The following is a 20,253-nucleotide window of genomic DNA, read 5'->3' on the forward strand; positions in this document are numbered from 1 at the left end:
AACACGCAACAACTCTGACAACTCCACTGGCTCCCAGTCAACAAGAGAACCACTTTAAAGCTCCTCACTCACACCTACAAAGCTCTACACAACGAAAGACCAGCATACCTGAACTACAGGTGAAAACCATGCGGAAAGAATGCAAATCAGCTGAGTGTAGCTGGAGAAAGGAGTACAAAGACAGGGATAAAGTTCTCTACCTGTCAAAATTAAAACTCTATCACAAAGCCATCCGCGCTGCGCGCGCGTCCTTCTACGCGAAAGAAATTAATTCCAGCACAAATCCTACGAAAATTATTTTCAAATTGGTGCAAGAACTACAGAACAGTAGTAATCCAGCTTCCTGCATTACCTCCACACAGCAGTGCGAGGATCTTGCTGCTTTCTTTATAGAAAAGGTGAGAAAAATTTACAGTGCTTTTACGCAGTACCTTCCTGACCTACCCAACCCCTCCAATCCATTCATCAATGGCACTATGCTGACACTCATACCTGAAATTTCTCATGACGATCTAGCCAAACTTTGTAGGAAGGTTAAGTCTGGCTCTCCAAACGAACCCCATGAGCCCGGCCCAATTTCTTGAATCTTTAGATTTCTTCATCCCTTCCTTGACCACAATACTTAATCTCTCCTTCTCCTCGGCTGAGGTCCCAATTTGTTGGAAACAAGCATGGGTCTCCCCCATTATCAAAAAGCCTACTTTAGACCCCACGAAGCTAGAACATTTTAGACCCATCTTGCTGCTTCCATGGGTGTCTAAACTGGCAGAAGCCCATGTAAATAATGTGCTGTCCCACCAAATGGTCCAAAACAACATCCTGGACCCATCTCAGAACGGGTTCAGGCCAGGACATAGTACCGAATCTGCCCTTCTGTCCACCATTGAACACCTCCGGAATATACTCGATGCCGGTCAGAGTGCTGCGCTGATTCTGCTTGATCTCAGCGCAGCCTTTGATACGGTCTCCCATAACATCTTGTTAAAACGCCTCGAGGCAATAGGAATCATTGGTCTTGCCCTTGATTGGTTCCGTTCATTTCTGAAGGACAGATCCTTCCGAGTTTCAGCCCCCCCCTTTTATCTCCCGGTCCCACTCCATCGGCCAAGGAGTTCCCCAGGGCTCTGCACTCAGTCCATCCCTTTTCAATCTTTATGTGCAGCCACTTGCGGCAGTGGCCAAAGAGTGGGACCTAACGCTGGTGTCGTACGCTGATGACACGCAGCTGGTCATCACTCTCACTGAAGGCCCTTCCATCTCGGCCACGAGATTTAGGGATGGCCTGGCTGCAGTTGCCCAGTGGATGACGGACAACTGCCTGCAGCTTAACGCAGGTAAAACGGAGGTGCTGCTCCTCGGAAAAAACTCCAGCTATTGGAGTGAACACTGGTGGCCCTCTTTGCTGGGCCCCATTCCACCACCGAAATCCCTGGTGAAAAACGTGGGCGTCTGGCTGGACTCTTCGCTTAGCTTTCAGACCCACACAAAGAAAGTGGCAGCTACTTGTGTGGGCCTGCTGAGGAGCCTCAACCCGATACTCGGTTTCTTTGATTCAAAAAACTCGTCAGCTCATCGTTCAATCCATCATTCTCTCCCGGTTAGACTATGCCAGTGTCCTATTTCTAGGCGCCAATAAAGCAGAGATAGCGCGGCTGCAACGTGTAGAGAACTCAGCGGCGAGAGCCGCGGTGGGCCTCCCTCGCAGGTGTTCCGTCAGAGCTACTATTCAAAGACTACATTGGCTACCTATTGAATCTCGTATTCAATATAAGACCCTCACCATTGCTTTCAAAATCCTTAAATCGGAATGTCCTGAACTCCTACGCCCGCTCTTAGTACCTTATGCCCCTCAACGCAATTTGCGCTCCCTAGGTCAGCACCTTGTGACAATTCCTCGGACTAAGCTTTGCCGCATTGGCGGCCGTTCTTTCAAAGTTCTGGGAGCAAAACTCTGGAACTCCCTGCCATTTAACATTCGTTCCTTGGAAAACCTGTCCGTTTTCCGGAAAGCTATTGAAACTCATCTGTTCCCATTGTCTTAGGTCAACTCCCTTCACCCCCCTGTCCCCTCAGTAGTTTTTGTGGTTCCTAGCGCCGAGACGCCTCGTTGCTGGGGCAGCTGTTTGCGCTTAATCAAATACATAACATAACATAACAGTCTCATATTCCACATACCTGCCAGACAAATCCGATTCTCCCAACTTGCCCATGCCTCTGTCCCCAGGAACCACAACACCAGAACCAGTGGAAGGTTGTCCTCCTACCTCACTGCCAAGACCTGGAACATCCTGCCCCTCCAACTCTGAAAATCAGTGTCACTGACTCAATTCCAGAATAGCCTGAAGACCTGGTTCTTCGAATGATCCTCCACCTATCCGACCAGCAGCCCCACTCCCCCAGCGCCTTGAGACCCTCATGGGAGAATAGCCATGCAATACAAAGGTCTGATTGATTAATTGATTGATATAACTTTTCCTTGAAGCTGGTCACATGCAATAAGCTTTTGAATTGTGTTGAATTTTCTGTGTAGAATTCTAAAAATAAACCATGACATTTATACAGATTTTAAATATTTAATTCAGTTCTGAGATACCTTAAGATAAGATTGAGCTTTTCTCGAATGTTTTATGTTTTCTTTTATTTTGTTTAAATTTTTTTTATTTTGATTACAAGGAAACCAAAATGCACAGTACAATGGGTACGTATATTAATGCAACTCTCATCGTTCAGAGGTAAGATTAAAGCAACACTAGAGTATGCAGTATGACACACACAATCAATGAAACAAAACAGAGAGACATCTGATTGCAACAGCTTACCATTACCATTCAAAGTGTACATCTCAAACAACACACCAACCCTCTCTCGCTCTCCCACTGTCAGAATAAGCTCAGAGAAGGTGGTGCCCAGAGTGCTGCTGGTGTCATTCGCTTCGGTTTTGAACGCGCTCAAAACTTGTTCTATCCAGCTTTTACCTTGTCTTTCTAACAATTACTGTGGGTAACTTTTAGCTTTGTTCAAATTGTATCTGTTTGTTTCCCTGCTGCATGCACTTTAACCTGCTCACCCCTTTCATCGGTCCCCTGTTGCTCCGCACTCCGATCCACCGCAGCAGCTAGGCTGCTGTTTGAGTGGAGGTAGAAGTTCTCTCTTTCTTTCCAGGAAGTGGGTGTCTCCCACTTCCCTTGGGCCACTACATGGCGGCCATTTTGGAGGTGAGATGCTCTAGTCTTTCTCCAACTCCCCTTAGGGCTTCTTGGCATAAACTTAGCCGATTTCGCTGATGTGCAGCGGATGTGCACAGCGGGTACGCCAAAGCGTGCCAAAGGTAGGCTTATCTGCACCTGTCCACATCCAGCTGGGGCCAGGGGCCACCCCCCCTGCCATTTTCAGTCCTCACTGCCACGTATACTCCTCAAAGTTACTTATGAGATTGAGGATGTCTCCCGGTAAGAATTGCCTTCACGCCATTCGTTCACGTTTGGACATTTTGACTTGTCCTCAATGTTCTTATTCTTTACCTCCTCCAGCTAAACCCCGCCGGGTCCCTGCCTCCTCCTTAGTCTACAAAATGAAGTCTATTAATTGCAGATCCTTATCCAAACATGCCAAGCAAATATCTATCTTGCTCCAAGAGGAATTTCCTGATGCGCTATTTCTCACGGAAACCTGGCTCAACGCTGAGTCAGAACTTGATCTAGTCCAATGTCTCCTACCAGTTTGTCATATCCAGAGGAAAGATCGGGAATAGGGGAGGGGAGGAGGCTTTGCCATTATTCTAAAAGAAGTTAATAAATGCAGCTTTATTCCCAATATCCTTCCTGACTGTGAGAACTACTCCTTCTTCATCTCACTTTCTTCAACTCATACCTTCTCAGGTATCCTTATATACCGCCCCCCGGTCCCCATGGACAACTGTTTAGAATACTGACAGAAGCTGGTGCTAACTTGGCAAGCTCCCCTTCTAACTTTTCTATACTGGGGGATCTCAGTTTGCATTTTGATGACCCCCACACCCAGTAGCGACTGAACTAATCCAAAATATTTTGGCTTTCCGGATAAAGCAAAATGTTACGATCCTCACCCATGAAAAAGGGCATCTTCTAGATACCATTTTCTCCAACTGCAATGAACTTTCAGTCGCAGACCCAGGCCCAGTACAATGGTCCGACCACTTCCTGGTCCCTGGATATGTCAACTTCCCCTTAATACTGGCACGACCAGTAGCTGGAAACCTGCCTGGTCCAACATCCTGTTGGACTCCTGGAATGCAGCTCTGATAAATTACATACCTACTTTAGCTCCCTGCCCCACGGTTGTGAATGACCAATTTAACCAATGGATCAACTCCTCCCTTGACCTAGTTATACCTAAGAAACCTATCCATAAAACCAAAAACAGGAACAACCCCTCTCCATGGTACTCCTCTACACTGCATGAGTATAAACAAATCTGCAAAAAACTCGAGAGGAAATGGAGAAGAATTTACGATACAACAAGCAAACAGATCTACATGGACTCTATTAAAATTTACCAATCCAAAGTGAAGGAGGCACAAGCACTATACTATGTGGAAAGAATCAACTCCACCTCAAATGCCCCACGTGAAATTTTAAGATCGCAAGCACCTTCTAAAACCAACAGTCAGGGATATTCCACCAGACAGCTCAAATACACGCTCTGACAAGCTTGCTGAGTTCTTCTCTAATAAGATCAAGAATATCAACAGTTCCTTCTCCCCCCCCGGCCCATCCATCAATCATCAGCTTACGGAGCACCCAATATCCGGTGAGCACTCTCTCAGGGGAATTCCCCTGATAGACATGGACACCCTAGTAAATACATGTGCCTCAGTAAAATCTGGCTCGCACAATAACCCACACCTCACAATTTTTTGGTAAAGCTGGGGATGCAATCGTCCGAGTGTTGCTGAAACTGATAAACTCCTCCATTTCAACTAGATTAGTACCCCACCCTGGAAACATGCCATGGTTAGGGCACTATTGAAGAAACCCAGTCTTGAACCTGATACACTTGGAAATGATTGCCCTATTTTTCTTCTTCCCAGGATCAGCAAAATGCTAGAAAAGCACGTTACCTCAGTTATCTCTGCTTTTCTTGAATCCAATAATATACTCCAGCCGTCTCAAACTGGATTTCGCCCCAACACGGGACTGAAACTGCAGTACTCCCAGTGGTTGAAAAGGCCAAAATGATCCTAGCAAAGGAGGATCGACGGCCATCATCCTCTTGGACCTCAGTGCCGCCTTCAACAGTTAATTACGACATCCTGATCCACAGATTGAAGAATGTTGGTCTATCAGGTAGTGCCATCACTTGGCTACAGTCCTTCCTCAAGGACAGGAACTTTCAAGTGTTTGAAGGGGACAACTCGTCTGATCAAAACCCACTTGGCTGGGGCATCCCTCAGGGCTCATCCCTGAGCCCAATGTTGTTCAAGGTCTACATGAGCTCACTGGCACAGATTATCCTCCCTTTCGGGATAGACATTGACACCCAATTAGTGGTGGCCCTAAACTACCCAGGACCCACCTTGTCTAGTCTAAGCCCCTGCCTGGAGAGAGTCGCCAAATGGATGGCACTCTCCTTCCTTTAACTAAATAGAGATAAAACAGAGCTTATGATGCTGGCCAACTCACCCATCTCTGGCATCGGCCTAGCTTGGCCAAGCTCTCTTGGCCCTTTACCCACACCCAAAAATCAGATCAAAAGTCTAGGCATGTGGCTAGATCAGTCACTCACTTTTGATCATCAGGCAACTAAACTGGCAGCATCCTGCTTTGGCATCCTGCGGATGCTCCGTAAAGTCCTTCCGCTCCTCCCTTTTTCAGCAAGAAGCCTCATGGTCCAGGCTTTAATCCTCTCCCGCCTCAACTATGGAAATGCTCTGTATTTAGGAGTGCCTAGGGCTACCACAAATAAACTGCAAGCCATCCAGAATTGTGCAGCACAGATGCTTTTTATGACTCCCAACAGCCAAACCTCAAGGCATGCTTTGAAAACCCTGCATTGGCTCCCGGTTGCGGACAGAATAAATGTCAAGTCTTTATGTATCACCCACAAATCTTTCTTGAAGAAAGGCCCCCCATCCTCCAAGCCATTGTCTCACATACCACCTGAATAGACTCCTTCGTTCATCCATTCTCTACCTAGCTGCGGTCCCAAAAATCAACAGGATGAGAAGTAGTGGTCGTTCCTTCTGCTTTACGTCCGCCAAGCTCTGAAACACGCTTTCTCCACACCTACGATCTGAACCAAATCTCCTTCCCTTCCGTAAGCTTCTGAAAACTTCTTTTTTTCAAAACCCCTCCTACTAAGCTGCTGTGACCTTCCTCTCTCTCGGCTAGTGCTGGGACACCTTCGGGTAGCATTGCGCTCTCCAAATATCCATAACATAACATTTCTTTTACTTTTTAAAAATATCCTTTACAAACCAGCAGTTGCAAAGCCAGTTGGTGAATAATTACCTTATAAAAAGGAGATGTATTAGCTCTGTTTATTAATTACGAGGCAGCAAATACGGCTGATACAACTAAGTGGTGCCAGATGCTGGCTGTGCTGAGTTAGTTCTATCTATGTTTAAAAAAAAAAAAATATATATATATATATATATATATATATATATATATATATATATATATATATATATATATATATATATATATATATATATATATATATATATATATATATATATATATATATTCACAGAAAAAACCATAGGTTATAGACCATATATAGTTAGGAATTTGCATTTACAAAACCTTGAAAATTCACTGAAAAAACCATAGGTTATAGACCATATATAGTTAGGGATTAGCATTTAAAAAACCTTATTTTACTCGCACAAAACCATTGAAATTCCATATATAGTTAGATGCACTAACTATATATCGCGGACCCGCAATCCACTGCTAATGATGTCACATATTACATCATTCATGACATGGTCAGTGACATCACTGATGACATCACTGATGACATCTCAAATGACATCACTGATGACATCACTGATGACAACACCCAGTGACTGTATGTTTCTGTAAAGTTAAAATATGTCTTACATATTGAAGAATGAGTGGATGTATAAGTGTCTGGATGAAGGATTTAGTAGGTGCATGACTGACTGTATGAGAGAATGATTAAATGTGTCTCACTGAGTGCATGGGTTAGTGATTAAAGTGTCTTAATTTGGCAATCATTATTTATGTCCTTCTGTAAACTGCTGCATGTTTAAATCAGTAGCTATATCATTAACTATATGGGTTATTGAATGGTTGCCCAAGTATTTGTATGGGAGACTGAGTATGTGTGTGGGTGGCTGGGAGGTGTATAACTCTGTGCATAGATGTGTGAGCAGTTGATTCCCTAGGTGTATGGGTTCAAAAGTGCATGTAGAAACAGCTGTATGGACAGTTGACTGTGTGCATGAGTATATTGGTGAGTGAATGGATATCTCAGTTCTACATGTTAAAGTAAGTACATATGTAAAACACACTCCATGTGAGAGTTGACATATATAAATAACTGAACATAAGAGCCAGTGAATGTGAGAGTGGCTGTATGAATCATTGTGAACTTGTATCAAGGATTGTATAAGAGAGTAAATATGTGTTAGTATATGTTTGAATAAGTAAGGTGTGTATAACTGTATAGTTGAGGAAATGGAGGTGGGATTGATTCTTTGCATGACTGACTAGGTGTGTGGGTAACTCCATGGATGTGTGACAGTCTGTGAGTGCCTGTTTACACTGAGTGTATCTAAGGTTATATTAGAGTCTGAAGATGTATTATCACATAAATGATATCATCAGTGATGTAATCAGTAATGTCAAATGAGATGTCAGTGATGTCATCAGTGATGACATTTGAGATGTCATCAGTGATGTCATCAGTGATGTCATTTGAGATGTCATCAGTGATGTCATCAGTGATGTCACTGACCATGTCATGAATGATGTAATATGTGACATCATTAGCAGTGGATTGCGGGTCCGCGATATATAGTTAGTGCATCTAACTATATATGGAATTTCAATGGTTTTGTGCGAGTAAAATAAGGTTTTTTAAATGCTAATCCCTAACTATATATGGTCTATAACCTATGGTATTTTCAGTGAATTTTCAAGGTTTTGTAAATGCAAATTCCTAACTATATATGGTCTATAACCTATGGTTTTTTCTGTGAATTTCATTGGTTTTTTAAAAGCTAATATCTATAGCTGTAAAATATATTCTTTATTAAGTGACGTATCACGTAGCCCGTGAGACGCCTCATGATGCATCGCATAACCGTGACGTATCGTCTCTGCAGCGCAAACCAAACCCAAAACGTAAGCGCGCCAGAACACGCTTAAAGATATATATATATTTTTTTAACCTTAATTAGACAAAATCCACACGTGCACATATCATAAACGTTCAAAAAACACAATATGTCGGACTCCCGTTACGCTGCCGGTTAGCTGCCCGGTTAACGTACCAGGAAGCACCTTTACCGCGAAAAATCGCAATTTTTTTTTTCACCCCCCAGGGAACTTTAATAGCCCCCTCATCAATCCTAGGGGTTCAGGAGGGGTTTGCCTTACCCCTTTCATTCATTTACACCTTTTTTTTTTCCACCTCTTGTCTCTCGATCACACAGAGAGACAAGATGGTGGCCGCTCCAGACTGTTTACAATGATAACAGCCAATCAGCTTCTCCTCAGACTCCCGTTACACTGCCGGTTAGCTGCCCGGTTAGCTGCCCGGTTCGCGTACCAAGACGCGTCTCTACGGCGAAAAAAACGGATTTTTTTTTTTTTTTGGGCCCAGCGTGGCTCTATAATATCCCCTCATCAATCCTAGGGGGTCAGAAGGGGTCTACCTTGCCCCTTTCCTTCATTTCCCCCTTTGTTTTGGCCTCCTCTTGTCTCTCGATCCTACCGAGAGACAAGATGGCAGCCGCTCCGGACTGTTTACAATGTTGACAGCCAATCAGCTACTCGTCAGACTCCCGTTACACTGCCAGTTAGCTTCCCGGTTAGCTGCCCGGTTCGCGTACCAAAACGCGTCTCTAAGGCGAAAAAATCGGAATTTTTTTTTTTTTTTGGGCCCAGCGTGACTCTATAATATCCCCTCATCAATCCTAGGGGATCAGAAGGGGTCTACCTTGCCCCCTTTCCTTCATTTCCCCCTTTGTTTTGGCCTCTTCTTGTCTCTCGATCCTACCGAGAGACAAGATGGCGGCCGCGCCGGACTGTTTAGAATGTTGACAGACACCGGAGAGCCAATCAGCTTCGCTTCGCAAAGTTCCGATACGCGAAAAGTAAGCGGACCGGAGCGCAGCCCGGAGCGCTGTTACAGATATATATCTTGTTTTAAACGTTAATTTCTCAAAATTCACTGAAGCACATATATTGAGACCTAGCAAAGGCACATCGGGCTAACAGTCCCTACAATTTTGCCAAGTTTCGTGGAAATCCATTCAGCCGTTCAGGCTAAAAGTGAGTCCAACCGCCCTATGGAAATTAACATGGGAAAAACGCGTTTTGGGACCCCCCTTTTTTCTCCGCCCCCCCTTGACGAACCCCCCCCCAAATTTCCAGGAGCTGCTCAGAAACAAAATGTGCCATTTTCCTGAAAATTTCAGCCAATTCTGTCCACAAACGCCAAAGTTATTAGACATAGAATTTTCAGAAATCCCATAGGGAAAAAATCCTAACTATATATACCTACTGGCTGTCGCCAGTAGGTAATATATATATATATATATATATATATATATATATATATATATATATATATATATATATATATATATTTTTCAAATAAAGTGCAGTTCATTGCTGTTGACATCATTTACAGTATAAATATAAAGCATGTATTTACATGTGGCATAGGGTAGCACATTTCTCCATGGGGACATAAACAGGCATCTATGAAAAAACATTGTTAGGGTTGCAACTCCAATCTTCACATATACATCTTGTAACTATATCAGGCATTGTACGTCGTCAGTGCATACCTGGGTCTCTTAAACAATCTGTTTAATGGGATAAAACTTCCGGCCTTAGTTCTGCTGTGGCCTTGCTATCACAGCATGCATGCCCCCCATTTACCTTATCTATTATCCTCACCTCCCCCATCCCATTCCTGTTCTTCTGGTTGCTCGACATTCGTATTGTTCTGGGTTTCTGCTCTACTGTGTAGGTAAGTCTTAAATGGTCCCCATATGTCACGTGGTCTGCTACGAATCGGCATCAAGGCATTATAAATGTATGCATTGGTATTACAATCGGTCATATCGGCGTACCATTCCAGGATCGTCAGCACCGGGCCTCTCATCCAGTGCATTCCAACTCGTCTGTTTGCCAGCAGCAGACCTGTTGGCACTAACTTTCTATATTGTTTTGGTATGTCGCAGTCTATCCCCAGTAAGGCTAGCATTGGAGAGTCTGGAACTGGTTGCCTCACCATCCCCTGGAGCTCATTTGCCATTTTTAACCAGAATGCTTGTATCTCAGGACAGGACCAAGCAAGATGGCCAAACCCAGCATTCTCAGCACCGCACCTTTCACCTCGCAGGCTGTATCTCTTTTGAGATATTTAAAGAGCACCAGGCGATGTCTGCCATTTTGCGATATGCTCTTAGTGATTGAGCACCAGCATGCCCATTGCTTGTCTGTTATTATTATGCCCAAGTCCTCCTGCCATTCCCGCCGTGACTTTTTATTTGGTGGATGTAAGAACTGGGAACGCCAGCTCTCCAGGGGGTAGCTTGGCTCGAGCAGGAAGGCAGCCAGGGGCTTGCGTGTAAAGCAGCTACTTGACACACTCATCCACTGAGACACGAACTGGGCGCAATAATGGAGACCACACCAGTAGTTGTGTTAAAAAATCAAGATCTTTTATATAGACTTTGGATCAAGCAAGTAATGCATTTAGCAAATCCTTAGTATTTCATTTACTTATTTCATTAGGCAGTCTTAGTAAGACTTGTCATTAAAATAATAACCAGCTAATCTAAGCAGTGAAACATTAAATAACACAGCCTGTCGCATCATACTCTTCGGCAGGTAAAGAGGGTACTTTCATAAACCTGTAGGATCCTACAAGAAGCGACCATAGCATTGCAGTAAAGTACCACATTAAACCTCTCATGGACGCCTTTCAAATTGCACTTCATAGAAAGGGATAAAACATTTCATCAAGTACTTTCAGTACAACAGATAACTTCAAAGAACACAGCCTGTCGCGGTATGCTACTCAGCAGGCAAACAGGTAATTTCATAGATCCTAGATGAACCTGTAGGAACAACCACAAGCATTTCTCCTTGTGAATACTGATCATTTTGCGACCCAGAATTAGATCATCAGAATACCATTAGAATGAATCAATAAGTATCACAGTTTGGCCCCATCAGGAACTGTAGAAACCCGCCCCTGCAAGAAATTCAGTACAGGGAAGTAGCTAGCCCTCTTCTCAGCAGGCTTGATGACATATAAACAGGCATGAGCAGTACAGGCAGCCCACGACAGTCACTAGTCAATGGCCTAGACGCTCTTATCATCCAGTGGACCAAAAACAGTTAATTTCTGAATAGCCTACTTCTCCGGGCATGCACAGTTTTCAGGGCCCGACACACCTCGACACCCACTCCATGCCTCCCAGTCACTCGAGGCACATTAGGGGCCTACGGGGCCCACTCTCAGTTCTCCCCCAGGGGAGGGGCGACCTCGGGCCCTTAACCGGCCTTCCGCCCTCCTCCCCGGGGGGGTTACGTGCTTCCTTCAGCCCTCTGGGGCCCTTGTGTCGGCTGGAGTCGGTGGGACAAGCTTCCGCCGGTTGAGGGACTTCCCGCGGCCTGGCGCGGTGCAAGACGCTGCCACAGCGCACCGGCGCCAGGGGCGAGGAAACACACTGCGGGGCCAGGCGGAGGGGCGTCTTCAACTCCGGACCCCCTCCGCGATCAGTCGCGGCCCGCTCCGGGTGCTGGTCCGGGGCAGCCAATGGCTGCGCGGCTTGGGCGGGTGCGCGGCCGATGACGCGGCGGCGCTCCCGCTCACGTGACAGGGGCCCAGGCATGCCTCAGGCCCAGTGCGGCCTGACAGACTTGATGCAGCGGCCCTCTCCTGGCACCAGGGGCCGCCGAGGGGGTGTCAACGTCAGCGCTGGACGCAGCGCAGGGGCAGTCGGCCACAGGACGGCTGGAAGTACCTCAGAGGCGTCGCGTGGGTGGCGCCGAAGCTGCGGTGACAAGGTCTCCTCAGGTGCCTCAAGGCGACACGGTTCAGCCCCCAGATCAGGGGGCTAGCTCAGGACACCTCAATCAGCTTAAGAGGCAGCACCTAAATCCTGTCACTCCTAGTAGTATAGGTTCCTCACTAGGCCCTCCCACCTAAAACTCCTGCATGGTTTCCCCAGGTCAGTGATGCCCCAACTGACTAGAAAAAGTTCCCTCCCTTGCTTATATATGCCCAGGTCAGGTGACCACTCTCTAAGGCGGGAAAAGTCAGGTCCGCCTTCCTTCTGGAAGGTTCCAGGAGCTTCCCCACTCTACCTATAGACAGGGGCTGGGTGGCTGGTATTGCAATATTGTATGGGGATCCAGCCTACTCCTGGCAGCTAGGGTGCTACACTAAAAGACCACGCTGCAGTAGCAGGGGCCAGTGGCAGCCATGTTTGAAGTAGAGAGCACCTGCACAGATTAGCTATGAAAAGGTGCCCGAAGAACTATGAGCCAACAAAAAGAAGGTGGGAAAAATGAGGCAAGGGCAAAAATCACAGGAAAAGATCACCCTAGGGCTGACAGGTCTAACAGTGGATCATCACTATGTCGCATACGTTTATATAGTGTTGAAATCCCGCGGGCCGTGGAGGTTGCCAGGAGCAAATATGTCAGGGTTTTTTTTCAGGCAGTTCTGCTCTGTCTGACCCCAACAGCGCCCGCAGTGACTGACATGCTCTATGGCAATTATATCTGGTGATCAAAGTTGCCTCAGGTATCGAGTCTTGGACCACGTTCCAGGTTATCAGGATTCCATCTTTGAAGAAGTCTCCCATGTTGTGTATTTTTACCCTTTTCAGTGTCCGCATTATTACCCCATCTGTACTTAAGGGAAACCATGTGCACCACACTATTGGTAGCTTTGGCGAATACAGTAGCGGAATCCACCTTTCATCTGCCGTTTCTTAAGTAGGTAATGTGTAGCCTATAGGGTCAATTGTGCGGAATTTACGCTGTGCTATGCTTAGCAGGTAGCATGGGAGCGATAACGGTTCAGCTGCTTCCCTCTCCCAGTACAAGTGTGGGAGGACTGATGGCCCGTGAATCCAATAATATGCATGTATGATATTGCAAGGTCTGGTGCATCCAGCCCACCCATCATATAAGGGAGGGTTAATGTTCCCGATCACAGGCACAGCAATTTCCCAGCACAGGCCAAGTGAGTCATAAGTGTGTGCAAAGTGCAAAACACGTTTTTTGATAATAGTATTGGTATATTGACAAACAAGAAAATTATTTTCCTGAGAGCTATTCGGCCCATCAATGAGAGGGGTAACCGTAACCACCTCTCTATCACCTCTGTAAAAAGCTGCACTGCTTTCCCATAATTCTCTCTTATTACCACGTCAGGGTATGTATGTATCTGAATACCTAGGTATCACACCGGTTCATTGGTCCACACTAAAGGGAATTCTGTTTGTGTAGGCGAGGTGGATGTTGTGAGTGGAAATATCAATAATTTCTCTCCATTTACTTTCACTACCGGGGTTTGTTGTATCTATGTAGTTAGTCCTAAGTGCTCCTCTTCATTTGGCTTAACCCGTTCGCTGCGGTGCAAATTTCCCCACTGTGCAGGCGTATTGTACGCGTGTGGTAACTGGAGGCCCCCCAGGCATCCGACGCACACTCCCAACTTGGCAGCCGGGGGCCGTCCGACGCATGGAACGCGTTAATCAGGCCCCACAAAATAGTCTGACATGCCTGAAATAGATAAAACACCTGCTGGAGGTATTTTGTTAGCATGGTTCAGGCAAGAGTACTACACTTGAAGTAGCCGTGCACTGCACATAGCCACACAAACAAATGATAGCCACCTTCTGTTGTACTAGCACAGTTTGTACATAATGTAGGTCATTTTAGAAGGAACTATGCCCAGCCTGTTGGCTGTCATTCCACTTACTGGATCTGGCAAATATCAGGCACAATAGTTTAACCAAAAGTGTTCTTCAAAAGCATAAACAATTTTCATCAACTTCCTCTGTTATTCAAATACTTTGTCAGTAAGTGTATGTACAGGGAACAGCTAGGGTGGGCAACATTACACAAAATGAAGTCATACACCAAATTGAATCTGCTGCACAAATCACATGTAGACAGCAACAAACTATTTTATTTTTCAATAAGGTCCTTGACATTCTTTCCTATTTTACAATATGCACTTGGCAGTCTTATTTTTATTATCCAAAAAGAATATTAGCAATAGTGTTAGTTATCTGTGTAGAATGCTTTTTCAAAAAGTTGAATAGTTTTGGGAGAAAAGGCTGTGTTGCCTGGAAAAGAAAGAGATACACATATATAAATATACATTTCAGTTGGGAGTTAAAGAAAAATGGAAAACATTTTTACATTTATAGGTAACTTGAACCCTGAACATAAGCTAATCATGACCAAACAGTAATAGTGGTTCATAAACTGAATTAAACAATTACATTATCTGCATTCAATACATACAGGTATTATAACTAATGTGGCTTTCAGTTTCAGTACACCTCCGGCACAAGTAAAAAACAGGATGTGTTAACATTTGTCCTGAATTCTTATGATTGTTATGAAGTGCTCAGTTGCACAATAACTCAGGACCAAGGTTTATGCTATTACAGTGTAGACCCTGCACAGCTGAGCTCCCCAGGTTTCCGAGCTCCTTGACAAGTTTCCCAGATCCATGCATACCTAACTGCAATGGTGTGGGTTTTGACTTTCTACTCTGGGATTTGTCGTTCTTGTTTATCCACATAAAACCAGGAATACACTTCCCAGAAGTCAAAGACTAAACCCTGTACTGGAGTAGCTAGTCAAGCCTGAAGCAAGGATTCTTGGTGGTTACAAGGAAATGGCAGGGTGATAAAGGCCTGAAAGGTTTGGGATGGGCGGAGATACCTGATCCCACAATTCAGCAGCTTACTTTTCGAATCTCAGAAAGTGCTAAAGACTCAGGGCCCGATTCACAGAACTAACTTAAGACAAAATCCTAAACTTACTACTTTTGGTATTCAGAGAAGGCATTTAGTAGTAGTAAAGTTAGGAGTTTGTCTTAAGTCTGTCTTAAGTCTGCCTTAATTCTGCCTTAAGTCTGCCTTAAGTCTGCCTTAAGTCTGTCCTAAGTCTATCCTAGGTTTGTCTTAAGTCTGGCTTAAGTCTGTCTTAAGTCTGTCTTAAGTTTGTCTTAAGACTGTCTTAAGTCTGTCTTAAGTCTGTCTTTAAGTCAAACTTAAGACAAAATCCTAATTTTACTACTACTAAATGCCTTCTGTGAATACCAAAAGTAGTAGGACAGACTTGAGACAGACTTGAGACAGACTTAAGACAGACTTAAGACAGACTTAAGACATACTTAAGACAGACTTAAGACAGCAGCCTTACTTTACTACTACTAAATGCCTTCTGTGAATACCAAAAGTAGTAGGACAGACTTGAGACAGACTTGAGACAGACTTAAGACAGACTTAAGACAGACTTAAGACATACTTAAGACAGACTTAAGACAGCAGCCTTACTTTACTACTACTAAATGCCTTCTGTGAATATCAAAAGTAGTAAGTTTAAGATTTTGTCTTGAGTCAGTTCTGTGAATCGGGCCCTCAGTGCCATGCCACAAAAATTTGCACTAGTGAAAACTAATTCCACACAATATTTCTCTTCGTGAAGATTATATGTTCTCACAACTTTTTAAATGGAAATTATCGCAGTATGTTTGAGACAAAGCCATTTTGCTCAATAGTTTATTACAGGAGTATCAGAGATAGTGTAAAAATAGTTTTTTTTCCAAAAGGCAATTGTGGATTAAGATTAGTTGAACTTTCTCTGGTGCTTTTTAAATGATGTATAAACAATACATATGTAAAAAAAGGTTTCACCATCCATCTGTAATTTAGACACAAACCTCAACATAACCTGCAAATTCAATAGGTCTGTCTATCGTGTGGTATTATGGTGAAGAAGTGGGCGCTGGCACTATTGAACAGACATTTCGCCTCCTTATTCTCTACTGGAAAGTGGTGGTGTTGGGAGGGGGGAGTTTGTATTTGGTCTTTATCGATCTACGTACAGCTTTTGATCTGGTCCCGCGAGCATCACTTTGGAATGCTCTCAACGAGTTAGGCTTACCTCCCTACCTACTAGCCTTACTGATAAAATTCCACGATAGCAATTTTGCCCAAATTAGATGGGGTTCACAGGGCGAAAAAACATCCCGCATTCCGGTCAACAGGGGCGTCCGCCAGGGTTGTGTGCTCGCCCCCACTCTGTTTTCTCTTTATGTTAACGGAGTGGTGGGGCACCTTTTACAAGATCCATCTGATGCTCCGACCCTGGCGGGGAAAAAAATCCCAACGCTCCTGTTTGCGGACGACACCCTTCTAATTTCTAAGACCCCAGTGGGTATCCAAAAATTGCTATCCAGTTTTAAGTCTTTTTGTGATGACAAAGGTCTGGCCATTAATATAGCAAAGACCAAATTCCTTGTGCTCAATCCCCCAAAAAAAACAGTCGCTACCCCTGTCCTTGACTCTGTGCACCTAGAGAGAGTCAAGGAATTCGACTACTTGGGTATTCGGTTATCCGACTCCATGAGTTGGAGGTCACATCATCAGAAGGTGTTTCTTGCTCACAAGAGGGTAGCTGGAGCCCTGCTCAAACAACAGCGAGCTTCGCCACTGAAACCCATCGGGGCTGTTCTAGACATTTATAGGGCAAGGGTTGTAAGCGCGGCACTATACGGCGCGGAACTGTGGGGCTCACAGAAAATTGATACCTTGGCCTCCCTTGATAACAATTTTCACAAAGACCTCTTGAGGCTGCCCCACAGTACCCCTACAATCCCCATTATGCTTGATGCCGGTTCACGCCCGATATGTGATCAAGCAAAACTACGCCCGCTTCTATTATGGTCTAGAATCTGGAATGTCCCAGAACTCCAGAGCTATGCAGAGGCCCTGGACGATCTTTTGTCCCATACAGGATGCCATAAGATCGCTTGGCTTAGAGATGTTAAATCCCTCCTCTTCAAATTGGGGTTAGGAGATTTTTGGGTTAGCAAAACCTCGCCCTCAAAACAAGTAATAAAAAAAGCCTTCTGGTCGTGGTTGGACAATGAAATGCTGTGCAATCCTAATCACTGTAAAACTGTTGCCCAGTTCCTGTTAATCAAAGAGCTCCCTTTCAGGGAACCCTATCTGGACTCCATTCACAACTCTGGAGACAGAGCATTGTATATAAAATTCAGGTTAGGTGTTCTCCCTCTTTGTCAATTTACCTCATCCTGGAAACCGCCCCTACAAACCGTGCCATATTGCCCCTTTTGCGTAACCAGGGTTGAATCTGTTGCACATATGTTGTTTGAATGTAACACCTACGTTGCACCCAGGAAGTTGTGGTTGAAACCACTATGTAGGACCCTGGGAACAAGATCGCATGTAGAAGCCCTACGCATATTGTGCACTGATTCAAGACCCTTCTTCGCCTGCTGTTTGGCAAAATTTTTTGGCTGGGCCTGGCGCATACGAACTGCAAATAAACAGTTGATACAGTAGTATGCTTTTATTTCCTCTTATCCCCTGCTTAAAGAATCCCAAATGACTATCTAGATTGTTCTTATTGTATATTCTGCAAAAATTGTACTGTATTGTGTGTGCTAAATATTGTTTTTATTATTGTAAAATGCAGCTTTTATGATATGTTTTTATATCGAAATAAAGCTTATTCATTCATACTACTAAATGCCTTCTGTGAATACCAAAAGTAGTAGGACAGACTTGAGACAGACTTGAGACAGACTTAAGACAGACTTAAGACAGACTTAAGACATACTTAAGACAGACTTAAGACAGCAGCCTTACTTTACTACTACTAAATGCCTTCTGTGAATACCAAAAGTAGTAGGACAGACTTGAGACAGACTTGAGACAGACTTAAGACAGACTTAAGACAGACTTAAGACATACTTAAGACAGACTTAAGACAGCAGCCTTACTTTACTACTACTAAATGCCTTCTGTGAATATCAAAAGTAGTAAGTTTAAGATTTTGTCTTGAGTCAGTTCTGTGAATCGGGCCCTCAGTGCCATGCCACAAAAATTTGCACTAGTGAAAACTAATTCCACACAATATTTCTCTTCGTGAAGATTATATGTTCTCACAACTTTTTAAATGGAAATTATCGCAGTATGTTTGAGACAAAGCCATTTTGCTCCATAGTTTATTACAGGAGTATCAGAGATAGTGTAAAAATAGTTTTTTTTCCAAAAGGCAATTGTGGATTAAGATTAGTTGAACTTTCTCTGGTGCTTTTTAAATGATGTATAAACAATACATATGTAAAAAAAGGTTTCACCATCCATCTGTAATTTAGACACAAACCTCAACATAACCTGCAAATTCAATAGGTCTGTCTATCGTGTGGTATTATGGTGAAGAAGTGGGCGCTGGAAGGGGAGAACTGATGTAAAGATGAGTTAAATACACAGGGCTTGGAAGGATGGAGGAGATGTCAATGGGGGTAACAGGATTGTCATGGAGCCATTTTAGTTTAGAGATTAGACACATCAGTTCTGTAGGGGGAGGGGCAGGCAGTATAAGATGAGGATGGATATTGGACACCCATTTCGAAGGACAACAGCAAATCATGCATGTGGGGGTCAAATAAATACTCAACCATATGGCTCTCACCCCTCCATTGATATTCCCTGTTGCTTAAATGGCTCACACCCCTCCATTGATATTCCCTGTTGCTTAAATGGCTCACACCCCTCCATTGATATTCCCTGTTGCTTAAATGGCTCACACCTCTCCGTTGATATTCCCTGTTGCTTAAATGGCTCTCACCCCTCCATTGATATTCCCTGTTGCTTAAATGGCTCACAGCCCTCCATTGATATTCCCTGTTGCTTAAATGGCTCACACCCCTCCATTGATATTCCCTGTTGCTTAAATGGCTCACACCCCTCCATTGATATTCCCTGTTGCTTAAATGGCTCACACCCCTCCATTGATATTCCCTGTTGCTTAAATGGCTCACACCTCTCCATTGATATTCCCTGTTGCTTAAATGGCTCACACCCCTCCATTGATATTCCCTGTTGCTTAAATGGCTCACACCCCTCCATTGATATTCCCTGTTGCTTAAATGGCTCTCACCCCTCCATTGATATTCCCTGTTGCTTAAATGGCTCACACCCCACCATTAATATTTCCTGTTGCTTACCCTTTCTCTCTCAGAAACGTAACAGATCTGGTTTAAAAGTATAGGGCTGCTCCTCTGAAACATTCCCGATGTGCCATGCCACAGAGAGTGCTGTAAAGACACAAAAAAGAGAATGAGGGAAACACTCTGTCAAAGTATTGTGCCCCTGTCAATGAGCATATTACACACCCCAAAATCACTTTCTTTTCTCTAGTGTCCCCAGTTTGCTCTGCATAAGAATTGTAAGCTCCCGTAGATTCTCTGTTACCATGTTGTTTCCAGAACCCACTTTAGATTGTATGTAGTGAAGTAAACCTGTACAATGCCAGTTGATTTTCTAGCACATAAGCATTCCTAGGACTAGTTAATTGGGTCGGCAAAAGGAACAAATGATGGACAGATTGCTGTACAATGCAAACATTCACCCCCAGTCACAAAGATCTGTGTTAAATAGATCGTTATTTTGGTCACCACACCACCCCAGCTTGGACCCAGCCATGTTGGTAGGCCAGTAGTTGGACATTAAAGGGATGGAAGATTCCATTGCTGGACAAGCTGTCACCAACCCATTACATGCTCACACTGAAACACCCTAGGCACTAATGAACCACTGTAGAATGGTATTCTTCCTTACAGGCAATGAAAGCCCCACTCAGAAGCAATTGCATTTTTTCATTCTGTGTTTAGTGTTTACAACTCTTTCCATTGATTTTTCACCTTCAGAAATGATCATTCTGAATCAAGAGAGATATTATCTTACATCTATACTACTATTATAAAGAGAGA

General features: G+C 44.2%; 1 protein-coding gene across 1 annotated transcript in view; it reads right to left on the bottom strand.

Moving 5' to 3' along the window:
- Window positions 1-14,467: 14,467 nt before the first annotated feature.
- Window positions 14,468-20,253, bottom strand: part of LOC147708655 (uncharacterized) — a 117,803-nt gene continuing 112,017 nt past the window's right edge. The window contains exons 15-16 of the mRNA XM_086925381.1: window positions 19,489-19,578; window positions 14,468-14,560 (exon numbers count right to left, since the gene is read on the bottom strand). Of these exons, the coding sequence (XP_086781507.1) occupies window positions 14,468-14,560; window positions 19,489-19,578 (183 nt within the window). The remainder of the gene's footprint in view (window positions 14,561-19,488; window positions 19,579-20,253) is intronic.

Source organism: Lissotriton vulgaris, chromosome 6 (genome assembly GCF_964263255.1).
Source record: "Lissotriton vulgaris chromosome 6, aLisVul1.2, whole genome shotgun sequence".
NCBI lineage: Eukaryota > Metazoa > Chordata > Amphibia > Caudata > Salamandridae > Lissotriton > Lissotriton vulgaris.